Source organism: Pan troglodytes, chromosome 9, assembly GCF_028858775.2.
Source record: "Pan troglodytes isolate AG18354 chromosome 9, NHGRI_mPanTro3-v2.0_pri, whole genome shotgun sequence".
NCBI classification, from domain to species: Eukaryota; Metazoa; Chordata; class Mammalia; order Primates; family Hominidae; genus Pan; species Pan troglodytes.
The window spans coordinates 4,477,632-4,500,593 of NC_072407.2; the positions used below are offsets into that span (position 1 = coordinate 4,477,632).

Below are 22,962 nucleotides of genomic sequence, written 5' to 3' on the forward strand. Positions count from 1 at the left end.
TGTATCTGATACATAACTACACACCACAATCAATAGGCCTATGATGTGGCCGGGCGCGGTGGCTCAAGCCTGTAATCCCAGCACTTTGGGAGGCCAAGACGGGCGGATCACGAGGTCAGGAGTTCGAGATCATCCTGGCTCACACGGTGAAACCCCGTCTCTACTAAAAATACAAAAAAATTAGCCGAGCGTGGTGGCGGGCGAGGTAGTCCCAGCTACTCCGGAGGCTGAGGCAGGAGAATGGTGTGAACCCGGGAGGTGGAGCTTGCAGTGAGCCGAGATCACGCCACTGCACTCCAGCCTGGGCGACAGAGCGAGAGTCCGTCTCAAAAAAAAACAAAAACAAAAAAAAAGGCCTATGATGCATCAACAAGTAACAATGTAATAAAGATGCAGAGGCGGGGCGGATAAATGCTGCGGAGGAAAGTAAGGCAGAGCCTGGGGCTGGTGGGAATGGATGGAGCGCAGGGTTTTCTGTTGCATGAAACGGGGGTCTGAGGAAGTCTAACTGACGACTGGGCATTTGAAAACCCGAAGGAGTGAGGGGGCAAGCCCCAAAGAAGTCTTGAGAAAAAGGGCTTCAGACAATAATGCTGCCAGAGCAAGCCAGGCGGGGAGCTTGGAAAGTTCCAGAAGCAGCAAGGAAGCCAGGTAGCGGCAGCGGAGTAGGGGAGGGGGAGGAGATGAGGTCAGGGAACCCAGGCAGGTGCAGGAGGGGGTTTGCGGGTGGAGCTTGCGTGCTTGGAAAGTTCCAGAAGCAGCAAGGAAGCCAGGTAGCCGCAGCGGAGTAGGGGAGGGGGAGGAGATGAGGTCAGGGAACCAAGGCAGGTGCAGGAGGGGGTTTGCGGGTGGAGCTTGCGTGCTTGGAAAGTTCCAGAAGCAGCAAGGAAGCCAGGTAGCCGCAGCGGAGTAGGGGAGGGGGAGGAGATGAGGTCAGGGAACCCAGGCAGGTGCAGGAGGGGGTTTGCGGGTGGAGCTTGTGTGAGGAGAGCTTTTGGCTCGTCCTCCGTGAGTTGGGCGCCATGGCTGCCTTCTGGGCAGAGTGCAGGGTCTGCCTTAAATGTTGTGGGGGGGTCTGTTCACAACAAAGGTATAAGTTGGGAGCGACTGAGCCACTCCAGGAGGAGGTGTGGGCCCATGGCGTGTTGGAGGTGGAGCCACAGGACCTGTCCATAGGGTGGATGCCGTGTGGGTGACAGAGAGAAACCGGGGCTCACGGCCTGGACAGCAGGACAGGTGGAGTCGTCCTCACCTGTGCTGGGGACTCCGTGGGAGCAGCAGGCTTCCGAGCACGTGTTGGACCCCGGCGTCTCCGGCTGCCCCGAGTGGTCAGGACATTGAGGCCGGGTCAGGGAGCGTGAGATACCGGGACGAGCGGGCCCAGGGCTGAGCCCAGCGGTGTCCGGGTGGGCGGTGGCGTTGAGATGGGAACTGGGAATTGCACCGGTGGTCTCAGGAGGATGGAAAACCCAAGCAGCAGCTGGACCAGGACCGAGGCAAAGGGACCGCAGTTTAACAGAAAACCCAAAACGAGAGCGAGAAAATGGCCAAAAACCCGTGCGAGTGAGACGTCCATGAGCCTTGCCGGCAAAACGCCAAATAAGGGAGAAGGGGCAGGCGCGGCGGGGGCCGGGGTTCCCTGAAATCCCCTTCGTTTCCAGAATCCCTGAAGATAATTCCGCCCCCCAAGGAGGAAACCCAAGCTCCGCCGAGCGCGGCGGGTCTGTGCCTTCGCTTCGCTTCCAGCCTCTCGCTTCCTTCTGACCCGACCCCGAGTTCTTTCTCCGGACGGTGTCGAGAACCCGGGCGCCGGCTGGGGCTGGGGTCTCGCTGGCATCGGAGCCCCCCGCGAGCCCTCAGGCAACAGCGAGGCGAGGACCCGGGTGGAGGCGGCCGGGGGCGCGGGCGGACGGAGGAGGCGCGGGAGGGAACCCCCGGCCCGCGGGCCCCACCCACAGCCGCCCCGGGACGCAGCTCGGGGTCCAGGCTCGAGCTTTGCTCACTCAGGGCGCTTCGTGCAGGGAACGCCAGGCCCCCGGACGCGACCCACACGGCCGCTGCCAGCGGGGACCGAGGGGAGCCGGGGCTGCGGCCGCGAGTCCACGTCCCGCCCCCGGGCCCGGCCCAGCGACCGCCCCCGCCGCCCAGGGACCGCCCCCGCCTCCCAGCGACCGCCCGGGCCCTCGGGGCGGGGACCGCGGACCTTCCTGGTGGCGCGGCAGCCGGGCGGCTCCTCCTTCCTCCCGGCCCTGGCGTGGAGCAGAGGGACACAGGTTCCCACGCTGGCGCCCGGCGACCGGGTGGGGCTGCGGTGAGTCCCAGAGGCCCCCGCCCCGCAGCTCCCGGCCGCCCCGGCCCGTCCCCCCAGCCCCCGCCGCTCCAGCCCCCAGTCGCCCCATCCTCCCTCCCCCACCCCCGCCTGCCCCAGTCGCCTACACCCCCGAGACGCCCACCCGCCCGGCGCCCCGGAAGCCCCAGACTCCCTCCCCCATCCCGCCCAGCGCTCCCCTCACCCTCCACACACACCCGCCCCCGCACCCCCGCCCCCACTTGCCACCAACAGACGCAGGTCCCGACCACAGAGGGTGGGGGCAAGACCGGGGTTGTGGGGGTGCGTTTGGAAAGCAGGGTCAGGACTGGAATTCTAAGGTACCAGGAGGGAGAGACACACTCAGGGGCTCAGCTGGGTTCCTGGAGATCAACCTTTGGGGTCTGAGCCCCTCTGAGAGTTGAGCTCCTTTCCTGGGAGGCCCCGTCTAGGAGGGGCCTCAGGAAAATCGGGGCTGACCAGCTGGTTCCGCACCTCCCCCCAGTTCTGAGGGAGGCTTCAGGGGATTACAGACAGTCTCAAGAGGGAGGCCCAGCCAGTCCCGCGGGCCCTGACACCCCATCAGGCCGCTCAGGCCCAGCAGCTCCATGGAGGACGCCGGCGAGGACCCCACCATGTTTGCTGCCCACTCTCTGCCCAGTGACCCCCGTCTCTTGGCCACTGTGACCAACGCATACCTGGGCACACGAGTGTTTCACGACACGCTGCACGTGAGCGGCGTGTACAATGGGGCTGGCGGGGACACGCACCGGGCCATGCTGCCCAGCCCCCTCAACGTCCGGCTGGAGGCCCCTGCAGGGATGGGGGAGCAGCTGACCGAGACCTTTGCCCTGGACACCAACACAGGTAGCGCCACCTGGCCTGCCTCACCCCTGCCCCAGGCATTGTTCCAGGTCGGTGGGGCAACCACAGCATCGAATCCCACCAGCACCTCCTGAGTTTACACAGGAAGTCTCAGTAAGACAGGAGGCCCCAGAGGCCCGCAGGGTCCCCCCTTCCCTCCGCCTGGAGGCCTCCTGTGCAGCTGTAGCGGGAACAAGCAGCCGAGGGCCCAGAGGGACCCGCCTCATTGTGGGGAGAGGCAGCGGTCGGGTGGTCCACTCCTGCCCCAGAGAGGCCATAGCTTGGCAACCCACCTGCCTTCGCTTCTGCCTCCCCAGGCTCCTTTCTTCACACCCTGGAGGGCCCCCGCTTCCGGGCCTCCCAGTGCATCTATGCGCATCGCACGCTGCCCCACGTGCTGGCTTTCCGAGTGTCCATCGCCCGCCTGGCCCCGGGGAGCGGGCCCATCACGCTGCTCCTGCGGTCAGCCTTCTCCCCAGAAAGCCCAGACCTGGACCTGCATCAGGGTCCTGACTTCCAGGGAGCCCGGTAAGGAGGGGGCTGGATTTGCAGCCAGGGAGTCCAGGGAGGGAGCTCATCCCTGAGGCACGGCCACGCTCTCACAGGTACCTGTATGGCCACACCCTCACCCCTGAGCAGCCCGGGGGGCCACAGCAAGAGGTACACATGCTGTGGACACCAGCACCCCCAGACCTGACCCTTGGGGAAGGTGAGGAGGCTAGGACGTGGGACTTCCTGACGGCGGTGGGCGGCAGCCAGGCTGAGGCTCAGGCCTGCCTCACTGAGGCCCTGCAGCTGCAGGCCAGGGGAGCTCTGTACACGGCTCACGCACAGGCCTGGGCCCAACTCTGGGTAGAATGTGGCTTGGACGTGGTGGGGCCCCTGCCCCTGCGCCAGGCCCTGCGTGGCTCCCTCTACTACCTGCTCAGTGCCCTGCCCCAGCCCAAGGCCCCAGGATACATCTGCCATGGCCTCAGTCCTGGGGGCCTCTCCAATGGGAGCCGTGAGGAATGCTACTGGGGCCACGTCTTCTGGGACCAGGTGAGCACTGTACACCCAGCACCAGCCACACAGCAGGCGACACATGGAGGTCCACGGCCTCTGCCCTCCCTGGGACCAGGGCTATGGCTGGGGAAGCACAGGGACTGTGGCAAAAGGGAAGAGGCCTGGAAGGTGTGCAGGCGTTTGGTAGAGGAGTGATCTAGGTGAGGGGAATGGAAGGTGCAGAGACCAGAGCTGAGAGGGCCTGAGGCACTTTCCAGAGAGTGGGGAGGGGCCTCCACCAAGGCGAGAAGGGCTGCAGGTCCAGATCACCAGCGTCTGTAGACAGTAGTGTGGCGCTTGGAGTTTACCTGAGGGCCAGTGGAGCTCCAGGGACCTATCAGGACGGGGACCTGTGGGGACTGGGAAGGCCTGTGGGGCTGCGTGGAGCCCGGTACTGGAGGCCGACGGGGGTGACGGGGACGCTGAGGGCACAGAGTGGAGGGGCACGATGGCTGCTGGGCGTGGAGGTGTCGAGAGTGACTGTGCTGGGGCTGCTCCATCGTTGTCTGAGCCTCCCGGTGCTGCCGCTGTGGCCGTTTCTTTGATGAGGCTCTCAGAGGCCGAGTCATTCACTGCCGGCCTGAAGCTGCCCATGCACGTATTCGGGCTGGAGCCTCTGAGGCCACACAAACGCCGGCTGGGGAGGCAAAGTGTGGGGCTGAGCACCAGAACTCCAGGAGCGTCTGGGCTGGAGACAGAACTGGGTGGGCAGGTGGGGAGGGCCTGCAGATCTGAGTGGGCAGCCGAGGAGGAACCCAGAAGACGCCAGCGATGGAGCTCTGCTGGGGCGGAATGTGGCCAGGAGGGGCAGGAGCGGTGACGGCCTGTCTGGCGCTAGAACGAGGGACCGTGCTCTCAGGACCTCTGGATGTTCCCGAATATCCTGATGTTCCACCCAGAAGCCGCCAGGGCCATCCTGGAGTACCGCATCCGCACGCTGGACGGGGCCCTGGAGAACGCCCAGAACCTGGGCTACCAGGTGAGGGGACCTGGGGCACTGGCCCATAGGGCCCTGCAGGGCCTGCGGCCCCCACACCCCTCCCAGGTCTGTATCCCTCTCCCCAGGCCCCCTCTGGACAAAGCTGGGACATCCTAGATTCCCCACCCTGAGGCTTGTGGGGCCTCAGCAGTGCCCTGCAGCCCGCACCTGAGAGAGAGGAGGTGGGAACCGCAGCGGGCTGGGACCCTGCTTTGGCCCAGGACCCCCTGGGGTGCCCTTGCTGCCCTGCACCAGGGTCAGCACTCGGTGAGAACTGGGCAGAAGCCACCTGGCCCCGTGAGGACGTGCAGTGGGCCTTCTAGCAGTAGCACCCACCAGGGTACCTGGCGCAGGCCGTGCCCCCCCCCCCAGGGCGAGGGCATGGGAAAGTTGGGGGGCCACCGCTCCCCTCCAACAAGGTCAAGTCTGCCCCCTCCCAATCCCTCAGGGAGCCAAGTTTGCCTGGGAGAGTGCAGACTCCGGCCTAGAGGTTTGCCCCGAGGACATTTACGGAGTCCAGGAAGTCCACGTCAACGGGGCCGTGGTGTTGGCCTTCGAGCTGTACTACCATACCACCCAGGTGAGGTGCTGTGTGCCCACCATTCCTGCAAGTGTGGCCAGGCAGCTGGTGTAGCCCCCACTCCTCGTGGCTTCCTGTTTGGGGCTGGTCCTGGGAAGCTGGCTGAGGACAGGTGTCTCAGTGCCAGGCCTTGCTTCTGGGCACAGACAGGCCACTGGGAATGAGAGTGACTGGGGCCCTGGCCTCTGTGCCGCCTCCTGCTCCCCAGGACCTGCAGCTATTTCGAGAGGCTGGTGGCTGGGACGTGGTCAGGGCTGTGGCCGAGTTTTGGTGCAGTCGTGTTGAGTGGAGCCCCAGGGAGGAGAAGTACCACCTGAGGGGTGAGGGCCATGGTGGGGAGGGGCTCGGGGAGGAAGGGTGGATGCTCCCAGACTCAGCAGATGATTTTCAGACACCTCACGTGTGCCAGCCCCACGCTGACCACCGGCGTGGAGGGAAGGCCTCTGAGACTCTGCACTGAGCACCATCTTGGACTTGTGTGTCCAGGAGTCATGTCCCCCGACGAGTACCATTCAGGGGTCGACAACTCTGTGTACACCAACGTCCTGGTCCAGAACAGGTCAGACACAAGATCCCCTCACCTCACCCCACCCCCGCCCCAGCTGGAGACCTGCCCCGGTGCCCCCACTAGGCAGGCAGCAGCTGGAAGTGTAGGGGTTGCAGCCTCCCCCACCTACCTCCACCTCCAGCCTGCGCTTTGCTGCTGCCCTGGCCCAGGACCTGGGTCTGCCCATCCCCAGCCAGTGGCTGGCAGTGGCTGACGAGATCAAGGTACCCTTTGACGTGGAGCAGAACTTCCACCCGGAGTTCGACGGGTATGAGCCTGGTGAGTGGACCCCTTCAAGGGCTCCTCCCCTGCCGTCGAGACCCTCGAGTCTGTCCTGGAACACCTGCCAGTCAGCGGCACCTCCCTGTAGGAGAGGTGGTGAAGCAGGCAGACGTCGTGCTCCTGGGATACCCAGTCCCCTTCTCCCTGAGTCCTGATGTTCGCAGGAAAAATCTGGAGATTTACGAGGCTGTGACGTCCCCCCAGGGCCCCGCCATGACCTGGGTGAGCACCCTGGGGCTGTGGATTTCCTACCCCATTGGCCTCAGTCTTCTCTGCCCACGCAGTGGGCCTCACCCCTGTGTGTCCTCTTACCTCTGACCCCAGAGCATGTTTGCTGTGGGCTGGATGGAGCTGAAGGACACAGTGCGGGCCCGGAGCCTCCTGGACAGGAGCTTTGCCAACATGGCTGAACCCTTCAAGGTCAGCCTGGCCACGCCTGCCTCCCACTGGGCCCCTTGTGGTGGGAGTGGAGCCCGGCCTCAGAGCAGGCACAGCAGGGTGCACCCCTGGAGCTTCCTGCCGGATCTTGGGACAGCAGCCCAGAGAGGACGGTGTCCTGGGGGTCCTGGTGTCAGCTGCCCTTGCCCCTGCAGGTGTGGACGGAGAATGCAGACGGGTCAGGCGCTGTGAACTTCCTGACAGGCATGGGGGGCTTCCTGCAGGCGGTGGTCTTCGGGTGCACGGGGTTCAGGTAAGTGCAGAGGCTGGCAGAGGGCAGCCCATGCCCCCACCTGCCACCTCACAAACCTCTCCTCCCACAGGGTCACCCGAGCGGGTATGACCTTTGACCCTGTGTGTCTGTCGGGGATCTCCAGAGTGAGCGTCTCCGGCATCTTCTACCAGGGGAACAAGCTCAACTTCTCTTTTTCCGAGGACTCCGTGACCGTGGAGGTCACAGCTCGAGCAGGGCCCTGGGCTCCTCACCTGGAGGCTGAGCTGTGGCCATCCCAGTCCCGGCTCTCCCTGTTGCCAGGTAGAACAGCCCCCAACAGCCAAGGTGCCTGCGACCTCAGGCTGTCCCTCATCCCCAGACTGCCCTCTCACCCCCAGGCTGCCCCTCACCCCCAGGCTGCCTCTCTCCCTGCAGGACACAAGGTCTCCTTTCCCCGCTCGGCTGGCCGGATACAAAGGTCACCCCCGAAGCTGCCTGGAAGTTCCAGCTCCGAGTTCCCTGGGAGGACTTTTTCAGATGTTAGGGACCCGCTCCAGAGCCCCGTCTGGGTCACCCTGGGTTCCTCCAGCCCCACCGAGTCACTCACTGTGGACCCTGCCTCTGAATAATCAGGAACGGTGGCTTCAGAGACGTCTCTTGGGCCTTCCCTCTGGCCACGTCTGCACCCACCCCTCCTGGGCACCCTCCTAGCCTGCCATCCCTCACCTGCAGCCAGGCTCTCAGGGAAGGTCCATGCTGCTTGGCCTGAGTTCAAGGCTTTCTGCCTGTAGCCTGGACTCCCGTGGACCCCCGTGGGCAGGTGGCTTCCCCGTGGCATCCCCACACCGCCTCTGCCTGCCCCTGTGGACTGATGCTATCGCGCACCGTCCCACGGCCCCACCCCAAGCTCCTGAAGCCGGGGTCTGAGCCTGCATCACCTCTGGCCTCTCATCCCCCACTCTCCTGAGAGCCAGGGTCTGAGCCTGCATCACCTCTGGCCTTTCATCCCTGAGCCTGCATCACCTCTGGCCTCTCATCCCCCACTCTCCTGAGAGCCAGGGTCTGAGCCTGCATCACCTCTGGCCTCTCATCCCTGAGCCTGCATCACCTCTGGCCTCTCATCCCTGAGCCTGCATCACCTCTGGTGTCTCATCCCCCACTCTCCTGAGAGCCAGGGTCTGAGCCTGCATCACCTCTGGCCTCTCATCCCTGAGCCTGCATCACCTCTGGCGTCTCATCCCTGAGCCTGCATCACCTCTGGCCTCTCATCCCTGAGCCTGCATCAGCTCTGGCGTCTCATCCCTGAGCCTGCATCACCTCTGGCCTCTCATCCCTGAGCCTGCATCACCTCTGGCGCCTCATCCCTGAGCCTGCATCACCTCTGGCATCTCATCCCTGAGCCTGCATCACCTCTGGCCTCTCATCCCTGAGCCTGCATCACCTCTGGCGTCTCATCCCCCACTCTCCTGAGAGCAGTGGTCACAGCGGCTGGCCACTCTGCTGAGAAGGCAGAGAGGCAGGCGCAGGCCTCAGCGTGGACAGCAGGGATAAGGGGCATGAAGGACGGGGACTCGGCCCCTTCAGAATTCCTCAGGACTCTCAGGTGCAGCTTTGCCAAAAAGGAACTTTTCATGTCATGCAGTTGAGGGGACTTAGTCTCAATCCCAGGCTCCTCTTGACTCTGGGCAGCTTTAATCAGGTTGGGCAGCCTCTGCTACAGCGTGGGGTGGGATGGCTCTCTTCCCTCAGCCACGCCGCTTGTGAGGACAGAGGTGGGGGAGTGGGAAGTGGGAAGTCACCAGAGAACAAGAGAGGGATTTGAGGGCGAGACCCCAGCGCTCTCCACGGACCAGCCAGAGGGACTGGAGCCAGGTGTGCATGGGTTCAAGGCCCTGGCCCTGCCCAGCCTCTGTCTTGGGAGCTCAGCCCCAGGGTTGGGTCGTCAGCAGTTTCCCAAGAACAAGATGTGATGGCATCTGCTGCTGAAACCCTGATGAGGACCAGGCCCCCTGCACCGCTGTCAGCCTGAGGAATTAAAGCTTTGGTGCTGGGAAGAGCATTATTCCTCTGAGGAGCCGCTGTGCTTCCTTCTGAAGTGAGGGCCGTGCCCCGGGTCCCATTTCTCCTTTCACTTGGGTCGGGAAGCACAGCAACTTTAAGGCTCGCGCCCAGCAACATGGCTCCCCTCGTGTCTGCATCTCCCTCCTGCTCTGGTGTTGCCGCTGCACCCTGTCCTCGGAGGACAACAGAGGTTTGGATGGAGACTCAGGGAGGGAGGGAAGGAGGCAAGGACGCCTGTGGAAACATCTTTCAGGCAGCTCTAGGGTCTGGGGGCCAGGATGCCTGGGTCTCCCAAGGCCTGTCTGCTGTCTCTGCCACCCTCAGCGGCTGCCAGAAGCAGCGTGTGGGGGAGGCATGTGCTGCAGCACACCCGCGGCCGAGACCAGCACTCAGAGGTCGGTTCCCCTGACAGGAACCGTGTAGGGTGCAGAAGGCTGAGACCTGTGGACACCGCGTGTCTTATGGCAGCTTGCTTGCTGGGGCTCATGGCCACAGTGGAGAGGGGCTGTGGGTCAGGGGGCAGCCCGGTGTGCAGTCCAGTGCCGGGCAGGAGTCTCGCAGAATGCAGCCTGACGCCTCCACGTGGCTCCCCCGGCCCCTACGGGCTCCCTCAGCTGCAGAGCTGGGTCCCATCCAACGCTGTCGCTGGGCAGCGAGAGGCAGAGGCAGGTTCCCCGAGGGAAGCATGGGCCCCTTCTCCCTGCCACGGTTGCCCCAGCAGGAGTTCATCTTTGCAGCCCGAGAGCCAGGGTGATGTGGGCACAGGTGTCAGGTCAGGGTGGTCGGTAGCCTTGCGCCCGCAGGAGAGATATGGCCTGAAGCCTGCTGCACGTGCGTGCCACACGCGTGTGGGGCCACCTCTGCACATCCTGAGGTGACCCTTTTGGGGGGGTCGTGATGGTCAGTGCACGTGTGCCAGCAGGGCTGGTCAGGGTTCATCGCCTGCCCAGGAGCCTGAGCCTGAGGCAGGGAGGTGCTGGTGACCGTTCCCCCAAGGTGGCTCACCCACAGCACCAGGAATGGACCAGGTCGTCCCTGCCCCTCAGTAAGCCTGGGGACTGGCAGACCGTCTCTTCTCTGGGGACACGTATCCAGCCACACATGGGCTGACCCCCTCCCAGTCTCTGCACCCGACACAGTTTGATCCCTTCTCAGGCCAATCCTGAGGCTCAGGGCTGGCACACTGTCTCTATCCCAAGGCAAGCACAGGTGGGCACACTGCCCTTGTCCTTGGTCCACCGTGGGACTGGTCCTGTCTGTCTCCAGCGCCCAGCATGGCCTCCACACACCTCTGCTTCCGGGGCTGGCTGGGCCTGCCCTCAGAGTCCCTGCCACGCCAGCCGTTGGCTGCAGGCATATCACAGATAGGGGGTGCTGCCCAGGGCTCCGAGTAGACCAAAAGATTCCTGCCCACAGCCCAGGAAGAGCAGGCAGGCAACGGCGATTCCCCGGGAAGGGAAGGGCCCCGGAGTGGGGTACTCAGAACCCTGGGCCACTCTGCTGTTAACCACCACCTCCCGGCAATGGCTGGCCTCAGCGAGGCCCCAGGGCCTCCCTGCAGCCTCACAGTGTGCATGTCCCTGGCCCTCTCCCATCACCAGGCTGTGGTGGGTGTGTGGGGAGGCTGTGGTACACAACGCAGGTAAAATAATATGAGAACATGCACCCAGCACCAGGGGACTCAGAGAATGTTGCACACATGCCCATTTTCTGCCTTTCTGGATATAGTTTGGTTGGGGTGTGTGTGTGTGTGTGTGTGAGTGTGAGAAAGGGAAGCTGCTATCCTTCCCACATGTGTATGTGTGTGTGTCCAGCCCCACCCATGGGATCGTCCCCGCCCTGCCTTTCCAGCCACCCTCACTGGCCCAGGAGGGAGGGAAACCACCGTGGGGACTGGGATTTCTCAGAATTAAGGGGGCACGCAGGGTCACGGGGACAGACAGAATGACCCAGAAGGAAGGAGGTGTACACCAGACCGCAGATGGAGCCCACGCACAGGCACGGACTCTCACGCAGACTTTGAGCACGCACACACATGCGCACAGAGAGATGGGGTGGACACACGTGGGGTTGGGACGCACCCATGATGTTCTGCAGCCCAGGCCGCTAAACCACAGAGCAGCAGAGATCAAAGGCCTGGGCTCTCAAACTTAGTCTAAAATACTCTGGGCCTCCGCCCCGTAAGCCACAGGCCGCCCAGTGGCTGAGAGAAGGGGACAGTTGGGGCCAAGCAGGGCTGCTGAGCTGCGGGGGGCGCTCCCGCCACTGACTCTGGGGGCTGGCCCTGTGGCATTTGGCTTTGGTGGTCCCTAGGGCAGCTCCTTCCCCCACGCTAGGCAGGAAAGAGGCCAGGAGGCACTTTCTGGAACCAGGCACTTTTAATCATGGAACCGAGGGGCCTGGAGTGTGAGGAGGGAGGGGCGGGATCGGGGGCAGAGTTAGGGCCCGGGAACTCTCAGGTTAGGGTGAAGACCCCAGGGTCTGACTGGTTCAGCGTTAGGTGCCCATGTTGGGGCTGGAGGGCCCCAGGATCAGGATGGGGCAGGGATGGAGGCCCCACAGAAAGAGGGCCAGGCTCCGGGGAGTCAGTATTGGGCCCCAGGGGCAGCAGCCTGGGGTCAGTGTCCTGGGGCTAGTGCCCCAGATCAGGACCTAGCCTGTCAGTCATAGTCTGCGTCATCAAACTTGGTGCTGAAGAAGGCGGCAGAGTCCTTGGCCAGCCGGGCCAGGTGCAGGGCACCAGTCACCACCAGCCCCAGGAGCAGCAGTGGCGGCACCAGCGTCCACATCGCGGCCAGGATGTTGTAGCACTTGGCTTTGGAGCCAAAACGCCGGGCCGCTTCCAGGTCACCAACCACCTTCTGATCTCGGGCCTGCAGAGAGACCAGACCACAGGGCCAGATCTCTATGTGTCCTCGGGGCCTGGGGGCCCTTCCCCACCCCCACCCTGGGCACCTGGAAGGCCCCTACTGCACCCAAAATCTGGATGGAGGGGTGTGGCCTGAGGAGATACTCCTTGGGGCCCCAGCTATGGACCCGGGGGCCATCCCAGGCCAGTGTCAGCCTATCAGAGCTCTCTGTGGGTGAGGGTCTCCCAGGGTGCTGAGACACCCCCCACCCTGCCAGCCAGGAGCTGAAGTCAAAGGGACCTCTGTTCCAGAAGCCCACAGCATGTGAACCCCCTCTTGATTGCAGAGACCTCTGTGGGTGCCTCCCAATGGCCTCTGTGCTCTTGGATGGGCCAGACCCCCTTAAGAAGAGGCCCCATGTCTATCAGAGAAGCCCTCCGGCCTTGCCTTCGTGAGGAGCTCTTTCCCGGCCATGCTGACAGCGGTGCCCACAGAGCCCCCCACGGACAAGCAGAGCCCCCCGCCGCCCCCAGCACGGCAAGGACCCCCCACGGAGCTCCCCATCCCTCCCCCCTTCACCCCACCTTGATGGAGTAGCGGAGCCTCCCCTGCAACCTCGGTAGGGCCCCTGCCCACCTTGATGGAGTAGGCCAGCGCCAGGAAGCCGAGGCAACACAGGTTCAGGTAGAGGGTGCTGAACACCGACCAGATCAGGTGGTCTCGAGGCGGGGGGTGCGGGGCCCCCAGCGTGAGGGCTGTGTGGGCACCGGCCTTGCTGGGCGTGGGGGCCCGGGGGTCCTCGCGGGGATACGCGGTGTCCATGGGTTCCAGCGCCGTCTCTTCCACACTCAGACTGGTGCTGGGAGGGTGGGCACCCGCTCACTTATAGCCCTGTCACCCTCCCGGCCCAGCCCCTCAATGCTATATATAACACAAATTACAGCCTGCGGGCCGAGGGTGCGGCCCGCCCCTTAGCCCCCACCCCAGGGAGCCCCTGTCCGAGGCTGCCTTGGACCACCCAGCAGGGTCCCTCCTGACAGACATCCTGTCAGGGAGCCCCCCGCTTGGAAGGCTACGGCCGGGCAGTGGCAGAGACCCCCACCCATCCCCCCACCCCCATCAAAGGCTGCTGGCCAAGTGGGCAGTGGGCAGACCACTGGCCAGAGCCCCCTCCCTCCAGGCCAAGAAGAGTTGGAGGTGCCGCCTCAGGGCCATGGGCCTCATAATTCAGGGATGTACAGGAGCCCCCTCCTCAGAACCAGAGCTGCTGAAACTGCAGCCTCTTCATTCCCAGAACTCAACTCTGCCCCTAACACTCTCGGAGCACCAGCGCCAGGCCCTAGGAGCGCAGGCATCCCTGCAACGGGGACAGGGAGGGCGGCTGTCGGAGGGTGCGCGAGAGAAGGAGAGAACCACATGGGGGGAACGCCAGGGGGTGCAGCCTGTTAGGAGCCGGCAGGGGGACCCCCAGGGACCAGCAACAGCTGTTAACACTGGTGTCGGGATGCAGGGAGCCTGTGGGCCTCCTGTGGTGGACACTCCCCTCAGCCTCCTCGGCTGCCCTCCCTGATCCCAGAATGTCTGTGGTGAGTGGTCCTGTTTAGGGCTCAAGGTCCGCCCCGGTCTTGTCTCTGGCTGTAGATGCCTGTGTGTGCTGACGACTCACATTTATGTCTTCAGCCCAGACTTCCCCCCAAAGACATTGGCTTGGTCCCCAGCTCTGGACACACACACGCAACTCCTGCTCTGTGGACCTCCACCCACGTGCCAACAATAGACCCTGGATCCTCCCTCCCAACCTCCTCTGCCAAGCCTTCCCCCGAGCAGTGGTGGCAACTGCACCGGGCCAGAAGGCTCAGCTTCCCTGTCTCCCAGTCGGCCACACTCCCGAGTGCCCAGGACCGAGCTGCCCTCCTTCCTCCAGGACGCACACTCGCCACCTGCAGGGGGTGGTTGGGTGGGGGGGTTCCTTGCTGCTGTGCTTGAGCCTGTGAACCCCAAATATCTGAGACAGGTCTCGGTTAATTTAGATTATTTTGCCAAGATTGAGGATGTGCCTGTGACAGCCTCTGGAGCTCCTGAGGATCTGTACCCAAGGTAGTCGGAGCACACTTTGGTTTTATACATTCTAGGGACACAGGAGACATCAGTCAACATATGATGAACATTGGTTCAGTCTGGAAAGGCAGGACAATGCAAAGCAAGGCAGGGAAGACTCGAAGTAGGGAGGCGCCTCCTGGTCGCAGGTAGATAAGAGACAAAGGTTGCATTCTTTTGAGTTTCTGACTTGCTTCTCCAAAGGAGGCAACCAGATATGCATTCACCTCAGTGAGCAGAGGGGTGACTTTTTTTCTTTTGTTTTTGTTTTTTTTGTGTGTGTGTGAGACAGAGTCTCACTCTGTCGCCCAGGCTGGAGTGCAGTGGCGTGATTTTGGCTCACGGCAACCTCCGCCTCCCGGGTTCAAGCGATTCTCCTGCCTCAGCCTCCCGAGCCGCTGGCACTACGGGCTCCCGCCACCACGCCCGGCTAGTTTTTGTATTTGCAGTCGAGACGGGGTTTCACCATGTTGGTCAGGATGAAAAAAGCTAACTCTGTGAAGTATTTAAAGAGGTTTGTCCTACGCCGAATATGACTGACCACGGCTCATGATACAGCCTCCAGAGTTCCAGCAAACGTGCCAAAGGTGGCTGGGCTACAGCTTGGTTTTATACATTGTAGGGAGACAGAAGTTGCAGGCAAAGACATAGATCAATACAAGTGTCAACGAAAAGAGTCCAACTCTGTGAAATATTTGAAGAGATTTATTCTGAGCCAAATATGAGTGACCATGGCCTGTGGTGCGGCCCTCAGGAGGTCCTGAGAACATATACCCAAGGGGCTCAGGGCACAGCTTGGTTTTATACATTTTAGGGAGACATGAGGCATCAATCAAATACATTTAAGAAATACATTGGTTTGGTCCAGAAAGGCGGGACAACACAAAGCTGGGGGTGGGGGGGTGGGGGGAGGGGCAGCGGTGTTCCAGGCTATAGGTGAGTTTAAACATTTTCTTGTTGACAATTGGTTGAGCTTGTCTAAAGACTTGGGATTGGCAGAAAAGGAGTGTTCAGGTTAAGATCAAGATTGTGGCCGGGTGCGGTGGCTCATGCCTGTAATCCCAGCACTTTGGGAGGCCAAGGCGGGCAGATCACAAGGTCAGGAGTTCGAGACCAGCGTGACCAACATGGAGAAGCCCCGTCTGTACTAAAAATACAAAATTAGCTGGGCATGGTGGCGCATGCCTGTAATCCCAGCTACTCAGGAGGCTGAGGCATGAGAATCACTTGAACCCAGGAGGCGGAGGTTGCGGTGAGCCGAGATTGCGCCATTGCACTCCAGCCTGGGCAACAAGAGCAAAACTCCATCTCAAAAAAAAAGGGCCAGGCGTGGTGGCTCACGCCTGTAATCTCAGCACTTTGGGAGGCCGAGGCGGGCGAATCATGAGGTCAGGAGTTCGTGACCACCCTGACCAACATGGTGAAACCCCATCTCTACTAAAAATACAAAAATTAGCCAGGCGTGGTGGTGGGTGCCTGAAATTCCAGCTACTCAGGAGGCTGAGGCAGGAGAATCGCTTGAACCCGGGAGGCGGAGGTTGCAGTGAGTCAAGATCAGATCGTGCCATTGCACTCCAGCCTGGGTGACAAAGCGAGAGACTCCGTCTCAAAAAAATAAATAAATAAAAAATAAAGATTGTGGAAACCAAAGTTCTTTTGAAGTCTTATAGTGGCTGCCCTTAGAGACAATAGGTGACCAATATTTCCTATTCAGATCTTAATTAATCTCTTCAGGATTGGGAGGGTCTGGAAGAAAAAGATCTGGCTATGTTAACTGAGATTCTTTACAGATGCAAATTTTCCCCCACAAAGAACAGCTTTGCAGGGGCCATTTCAAAATATGGCAAAGAAACATGTTTTTGGGGTATTTTGATTTTCTTCCTTGTTTCATAATGTTATGCCAGAGTCAGGTTGGAAAGTAAGTCACGATATATAGGGTTAAATAAAACTCATCTGGTTGGCCGGGCATGGTGGCTCATGCCTGTAATCCCAGCACTTTGGGAGGCCGAGGCAGGCAGATCACCTGAGGTCAAGAGTTCGAGACCAGCCTGGCCAACGTGGTGAAACCTGTCTCTACTGAAAATACAAAAACAAAACAAACAAAAACCAAAACTCATCTGATGAGAATTTACCATTTGTAGGTAAATTCCCCAGACCCCTTTGATAGGAACTTGGGCAAGATAAAAAAGTCAGAGTTTAGTCCTCACGAGTAAGGTGTACATTGCTTCTGCCAGGAAAGGCAAGACATCTCAAAGGGGTGTGGTCACAGGTCATAGTGATACCAGTGGGCTTGGGGAGGTCCCCAATTGCCAGTGGGACCTGGACCCCCACGGGTGTCCAGGCTCTTGGCACGAGAAGAAAATTCAAGGACGAGACCGAAAATAGTGAAAGTAGGGAGATTTGTTGAAAAGTGAAGGCCAGGCGCGGTGGCTCGCGCCTGTAATCTCAGCACTTTGGGAGGCTGAGGCGGGTGTATCACCTGAGGTCAGGAGTTCGAGATCAGCCTGGCCAACATGGCGAAACCCTGTCTCTACTAAAAATGCAAAAATTAGCCGGGCGCGGTGGTGCGTGCCTGTGATCCCAGCTAATCGGGAGGCTGAGGCAGGAGAATCACTTGAACCGGGTAGGCAGAAGTTGCAGTGAGATGAGATCGCGCCACTGCACTCCAGTCTGGGCGACAGAGCGAGGCTCCCTCTCAAAAAAAAAAAAAGAAAGAAAGAAAAAAAAGAGAAGTGAAAAGTACACACTCAAGAAAGGGCCGTGTGGGCGGAGACTCGAGAGAGTCACTTGCAAGGGGTTTGGGTGGGGGTTCCATCTTTCAGGGTTTCTTTCACCAAGGGGGGGAGTATCATGAAGATTCTTGCAAGAAGGTGACGATTTCTCAGAACTGAGGTGCCTTGCATTTTTTTTTTCAAGACAACATAGAGGGTCTTTATTGGATAGCAGCTGAGAGACCATGCCTCAGTCCTCTTGAGGGACGCCTTTCCCCCCGGCGTACCACTTCTTTCCCACGTTTCCCTTCTCTGCAGGCTACAGCTTGATGCAAAAGAAAGGGATCGTCCTACAGGTCCTTATACACAACCTTTGAGGGCACAGTTTGGAGGTGGAGTGGCAGAGGACATTTGTAAAAGTGGGACAGCAAAGTTTCACTGTAGCCCACGAGGAAGCAGAACTTGCGGGCAGGCAATGCCTCAGGACCAGGGCACAGATCTCCAACCCCAGCACTGTAAAACCAGCGGGTCAGCCAGGCAGCCCGGGAAGGTGCCCCACAGGAACTTGCGACGGAAAGCATCCTCCACCGTTCGCTCCGCCGCGTGGTCCTCCCCACCAGGGTTCCCCGCGTGAGCGACCTCTGGCCCTCATGGCGGGCGACGAAGTGCGGCGCGTGTGCGTCCTCATAGGTCACCGGCTTGTCCCCCTGGCCTCCGCGGACTCGGGCCGCCGGTTCTTGTTACAGACCGCGGAGGTGTGCAGGGCCCGCCCCGCGCAAGGCGGCTCTCGGGCCCCAGGACAGCACCCGGGGCCCCCGCCACCCGCCGCACACGGAGGCCGCCATCTTGGGCCGAGCGCCCGCCATGTTTACAGCAAATCTGTGTGTTCCTGGAACTGCCGCGGTGCGGGTGGGTGTGGGCTGAGTGTGTTCATATGAGGAGGCCCTTGGGGACGCATAGGTCACCTTCAGCGCCGTGGTGGCTCTGGTCTGTCTCAGCCAGCTTGGCCCACGCTGCTTTTGAAGGTCTCATCGGCCCCTCGCTTCTGCGGCAACTTCGACAGTCTCTTTTGCTAGTCATGTGAGGCTGCTGCTTAGGATGTTCTGTTCTCCCGCAGCCGCTCCATATTATTCTGTCTCATTTTGTGGATTTAAAGATTTTCTGATGGGCAGCTGGCTTAAAGAGTTCAGCTTTGGGGCCGGGCGCGGTGGCTCACGCCTGTAATCCCAGCACTTTGGGAGGCCGAGGCGGGCAGATCACAAGGTCAGGAGATCGAGACCATCTTGGCTAACACGGTGAAACCCCGTCTCTACTAAAAATACAAAAAATTAGCCAGGCGTGGTGGCGGGCGCCTGTGGTCCCAGCTACTCGGGAGGCTGAGGCAGGAGAATGGCGTGAACCCGGGAGGTGGAGGTTGCAGTGAGCCAAGATCGCGCCACTGCAGTCCGGCCTGGTTGACAGAGCGAGACTCCGTTTCCAAAAAAAATAAAAATAAAAATAAAAGTTCAGCTTTGCCTAAAGAGTTGGTTAGTCGAAAGAAATTCTTGAGTTTACATAACCAGGGCTGTGGAAGCCAAGGGGCTTGTTATGCAGATGAGGCCTCCAGGTGGCAGGCTGGAGACAAGGATGATAAAAAAAACTCTCTTTTCCACCCTTAAAAAGGGCTCTTAGTTAAATGTCTGTTCTATAGGAAAAGACCTAGAAAGGGAAGGAGATTCTCTCCAGAATGCAAATTTCCCTAATAAGAGACAGTTGTGCAAGGCCATTTCAAAATATGCCAAATAAATATATTTTGAGGCTGTGCATGGTGGCTCACACCAGCACTTTGGGAGGATGAGGCAGGTGGATCACTTGAGCCCAGGAGCTGGAGACCAGTCTGGGCAACGCAGTAAGGCCCCGTCTCAAAAATAAAAATACATATATTTTGGGGGTAAATAATTTTTATTTCCTTCAGAGCCTGCTATTTGTTGTGAAAGGAAAATAAATATTGGGACCCCGAAATCACTGAACCAAAAGGAGACGTCAAGCTGGGAACTGCTTAGGGACACCTGCCTCCCGTTCTACTCCTAAAAACGGCTGCTGCCGAAACAAAAAGCTACATACCTCCCTCACAGTGTGTCCACAGGGAATTTCCTTGTGGACAAAAGACAAATGGAACTCAAACTTACCCTTTTGCTCGCTGAGATAATGCATATCTGATTGCTTCCTTTGCAAAGGCTCATCAGAAACTCAAAACAATGCGATCCTTTGTCTCTTCTCAACCTATGACCTGGAAGCCCCCTCCCCACTTCGAGTTGTCCCGTCTTTCCAGACTGCACTAATGAGCGTCGTGCATATATTGATGTCCATGTCTCCCTGAAATGTATAAAACCAGCTGTGCCCCGATCATCTTGCGCACCCTGTCAGGTCCTCCTGAGGCTGTGTCACCCACGCATCCTTAACCTTGGTCCTAAATCGACTGAGCACTTTCTCAGATATTTAGGGTTTACACTGTCATGTGACGCTGTACCACAGTCAGTTGGAATTTGGTACCTTATTGCTACAAAGAGTCTGTTTTGTCAGTACTATGAGCTCCATCTCAGTGTTAATGCTGGTTGGTTGTGCCTAAACTCCACAGGGAGGGGATATAAGTAGGCCTGTCCAACCTCCCTGTCCCTTCGAGGCTGTGAATTCAGTTTTTCAGGTTTGTTTGGGACCCCCTTGGCCAAGGGAGCTCCATTCAGTCATGGGGGCAGGGGAGGCTTAGATTTTTATTTTTGGTTTTCAGTCAGCACTCCAGTCCAGTCAGGAGGGCTTCAGACCACGAAGAGGGGAGGTGCCCCCACGGCAGAGCTAGACACAGATCCCAGGACATTCTGTGTGTGGGGGAGACATGGCCCAGAATAGAAGGCCTGTAGAGGCCTGGACATGGCTAAGCCCTTAGAGTTCACCCCAGCCAGCAGAAGGAGGAGGACTTAGGGTGTTCGACATCGAGAAGCACTGTGAGTCAATGGTGGACACAGCCATTGTTAAAGTTAAATCTTAGGAATCTTAGAAATTATCAATAAAATTTATCTTATAGAGCCAAAGTCATCGTTACTCAAACACATCACTCTGCAGTTACACGGCTGCACGCTACCGTCATGTAAGCTCTGGAATACTGACGTGGACCTGACCACCCGCTGAGGTGAAAGGCTACAGCAGGGTGAGCAGCTGCCCATCTCTGTAAATTCCACCCTCAGCGATGTCCTCTGCGGAGTCTGGCCTGGTGGGAGAATAAGCCCAGGAAAATGGGCCCATGTAGCACATCAGGAATTAAACAGGTCACAGGTCGCGGTGCACACAGGCCTGCAGGCCACGTTCCTGCCCCTGTGACCCACACTGCCCCCTCTGACAAGCTCAAGTGCACAGCATCAGCTCAGTTTGCTGCAATAGCCTCTGCCAAGGAAGGTCCAGGAAGAAACCCAGAGGCCACACAAGGTGTTTCCACAGGGAGGCTGTAACCTCAGGAGCTGCTCAGAGGCAACACCGGTTCATGGGAAAAACAGGCGGCAACTACAGGAAGCAGCTGGCACCCGTGTGAGGACCCAGGGAAGAGGCAGAGATGATCAGAACCTGGAAATCTGGAGGGTGCCCCAGGGACCAGCCAGCCAGAGCTCTGGGCAGCGTGGGTGCTGCTGGGCTGTGTGGAGCGGGTCTGGGAGCCGTCACCCAGGTGGGCCTCCAGGGGAAAGGGCCATGGCTCCTAACTCCACCATCCAGGTCTCTGCTATTGGCATCCCACAGCCCCCTCTTCTGTCAGTGCTCCCCAGAGTCCCCGTTCCTGGGCCTGGAGGGCTCCTTTGGGGCAGGCAACATTGGCCGCCAGCCCTCTGACCTGCACCATGAGACACAGGGACCTTTAACCCCCAAACCCGCATGGAGCAGGACTGCAACCCCAGCAAAGGACAAGGGATGTCAGCAGATGAGGCCTGTGACAAGTGAGATGAGGGCTTTTTTTTTTTTTTGAGACGGAGTCTGGCTCTGTTGCCCAGGCTGGAGTGCAGTGGCACAACCTTGGCTCACTGCAAGCTCCGCCTCCCCGGTTCACGCCATTCTCCTACCTCAGCCTCCCAAGTAGCTGGGACTACAGGTGCCCGCCATCACACCCGGCTAATTTTTTTTTGTATATTTAGTAGAGACGGGGTTTCACCGTGTTAGCCAGGATGGTCTCAATCTCCTGACCTCATGATCCGCCCACCTCGGCCTCCCAAAGTGCTGGGATTACAGGCGTGAGCCACGGCACCCAGCAGAGGTGAGGGTTTTGGGGGAACGGTTGTGGGGCCTGGAGTGTGGAGGCATCAGCACAGGCCTGGCAGGAGCCCTGAACCGGGACAGTGAGGTCCTGCAGCTGCTGGCCTGGGGTGTGGAGACTCCCAACACAGGGGAAGTCTCCAGGACCCCCACAACACTAACAAGATGAGACTTGTGCTCCCTTGGGCTCTAGAGAGGAAGCCCCTCTTAGCCCTCAGCCCCTCTTTCCTCCCTATCCTAAAGTAATTTGATCCTCAGGAATTTGTTCTGCCCTCATCTGGCCCTGGCCAGCTCTGCATTTGACAAATGCCAGGAAGAGGAAACTGTTGAGAAAACGGAACTACTGGGGAAAGGGAGGGCTCACTGAGAGCCATTCCGGTAACCCGATCACCGCTGGTCACCATGAACCACATTGTGCAAACCTTCTCTCCTGTCAACAGCGGCCAGCCCCCCAACTACGAGATGCTCAAGGAGGAGCAGGAAGTAGCTATGCTGGGGGCGCCCCACAACCCTGCTCCCCCGATGTCCACCGTGATCCACATCCGCAGCGAGACCTCCGTGCCCGACCATGTCGTCTGGTCCCTGTTCAACACCCTCTTCATGAACCCCTGCTGCCTGGGCTTCATAGCATTCGCCTACTCCGTGAAGGTGCGTATGGCCCCAGGGAATGCTCAGAGGGTGCCGGTGAGCCTGGAGCTCCACCTGCCCACATGCTGCCCAGGGTGGGGACTTGTGTGTCCCTGTGACTGTGAGTTTGTGTGCACCTCTGTCCCGTGTGTGCCCACGCCAGCAGCTTTGTCTGTGTGATCTGTGTGTGTGTGTGGCTTGGGGAATCTGCCCAGTGCAGGTCTAGGAGGAGGCTCCAGGAGGCTGGCTGGCTGGCTCAGAGTCTGTCCCCGGCTATCCACTAGCCCAGAGCAGTTCTCCCTATAGCCCAGTAAGAAATTACACCCTCACCTTCCAGACTGGCACCCAGGCTCTCCCAGAAAGTGAGAAGGGAACTCACAGGTGACTTCACCCCATGGTGGGGAGAACAGCCTGTGCTGGGGCCAAGGCGGAAGGAGGATGAGCCCCGAGGCTCCTGGAGAGTCTGAGCCCGGGTGAGGAAGGGGAGGAGGTGGTCCCTGATCTCAGGGCAGGGAGGAGACAGTGAGGAGCTGGAGCCATAGCACGCGGCTCTCAGCTGGGGGATCCTGGTCCCCTCACCATCTCCTCTCCCCCAGTCTAGGGACAGGAAGATGGTTGGCGACGTGACCGGGGCCCAGGCCTATGCCTCCACCGCCAAGTGCCTGAACATCTGGGCCCTGATTTTGGGCATCTTCATGACCATTCTGCTCGTCATCATCCCAGTGTTGGTCGTCCAGGCCCAGCGATAGATCAGGAGGCATCATTGAGGCCAGGAGCTCTGCCCGTGACCTGTATCCCACGTACTCCACCTTCCATTCCTCGCCCTGTCCCCACAGCCAAGTCCTGCATCAGCCCTTTATCCTCACACGCTTTTCTACAATGGCATTCAATAAAGTGTATATGTTTCTGGTCTGCTGCGACTTCACCTGGGGCGCGGTCCTGCTGGTTCTGAGATTAGATGTAATGCCAAACGTTCTTGCCTTAGCCACACCAAAGAATTGGGTGTGGCGGCTGCCCGTGGCGAGTGATGGAGACACAGACCAAGAGAAGAAAAAAACTGTAGGTTTTATTGAGCAGAGTGACAGTACA

At 59.8% G+C, this 22,962-nt stretch overlaps 3 protein-coding genes and 1 pseudogene across 4 annotated transcripts; 2 read left to right on the top strand and 2 right to left on the bottom strand.

Annotated features, from left to right (window-relative positions):
• Positions 1–2,187: 2,187 nt before the first annotated feature.
• PGGHG (protein-glucosylgalactosylhydroxylysine glucosidase) lies at positions 2,188–9,318 on the top strand. Of its 2 annotated transcripts, XM_016919950.4 has the most exons (14): positions 2,188–2,311; positions 2,895–3,175; positions 3,490–3,700; positions 3,778–4,213; positions 5,076–5,195; positions 5,644–5,775; positions 5,984–6,095; positions 6,262–6,334; positions 6,465–6,601; positions 6,693–6,826; positions 6,929–7,024; positions 7,198–7,295; positions 7,366–7,577; positions 7,692–9,318. In XM_016919950.4, the coding sequence occupies exons 2-14, from the start codon at positions 2,917–2,919 to the stop codon at positions 7,883–7,885; spliced, it is 2,214 nt and encodes a 737-aa protein (XP_016775439.3). In that variant the 5' UTR covers positions 2,188–2,311; positions 2,895–2,916; the 3' UTR covers positions 7,886–9,318. The 2 variants fall into 2 exon arrangements, with proteins under 2 accessions (XP_016775439.3, XP_016775438.3); XM_016919949.4 differs by lacking the exon at positions 6,929–7,024.
• A 2,358-nt stretch (positions 9,319–11,676) lies between these two features.
• Positions 11,677–13,024, bottom strand: IFITM5 (interferon induced transmembrane protein 5). The gene is made up of 2 exons (NM_001198769.1): positions 12,803–13,024; positions 11,677–12,190 (listed from the first exon to the last, which is right to left on the bottom strand). Exons 1-2 carry the CDS (start codon positions 12,986–12,988, stop codon positions 11,978–11,980), a joined length of 399 nt encoding a protein of 132 aa, NP_001185698.1. The 5' UTR covers positions 12,989–13,024; the 3' UTR covers positions 11,677–11,977.
• Positions 13,025–17,250: 4,226 nt separating this feature from the next.
• LOC100614552 (small ribosomal subunit protein uS3m-like) lies at positions 17,251–18,446 on the bottom strand (annotated as a pseudogene).
• A 2,923-nt stretch (positions 18,447–21,369) lies between these two features.
• Positions 21,370–22,791, top strand: IFITM2 (interferon induced transmembrane protein 2). The gene is given in 2 exon segments (NM_001198767.2): positions 21,370–21,894; positions 22,470–22,791. Coding segments are annotated over 2 exon segments (399 nt in total). The 5' UTR covers positions 21,370–21,648; the 3' UTR covers positions 22,623–22,791.
• Positions 22,792–22,962: the final 171 nt, after the last annotated feature.

Bases quoted from the DNA above. Each gene is read 5' to 3' on its own strand.
- PGGHG (XM_016919950.4), top strand. From the start codon at position 2,917: ATGGAGGACGCCGGCGAGGACCCCACCATGTTTGCTGCCCACTCTCTG. The intron at 3,701-3,777 runs GTAAGGAGGGGG...ACGCTCTCACAG, and splicing joins CCTGACTTCCAGGGAGCCCG to GTACCTGTATGGCCACACCC. The intron at 7,296-7,365 runs GTAAGTGCAGAG...CTCCTCCCACAG, and splicing joins TTCGGGTGCACGGGGTTCAG to GGTCACCCGAGCGGGTATGA.
- IFITM5 (NM_001198769.1), bottom strand. From the start codon at position 12,988: ATGGACACCGCGTATCCCCGCGAGGACCCCCGGGCCCCCACGCCCAGC. The intron at 12,191-12,802 runs GTGGGCAGGGGC...GTCTCTCTGCAG, and splicing joins CGCTGGCCTACTCCATCAAG to GCCCGAGATCAGAAGGTGGT.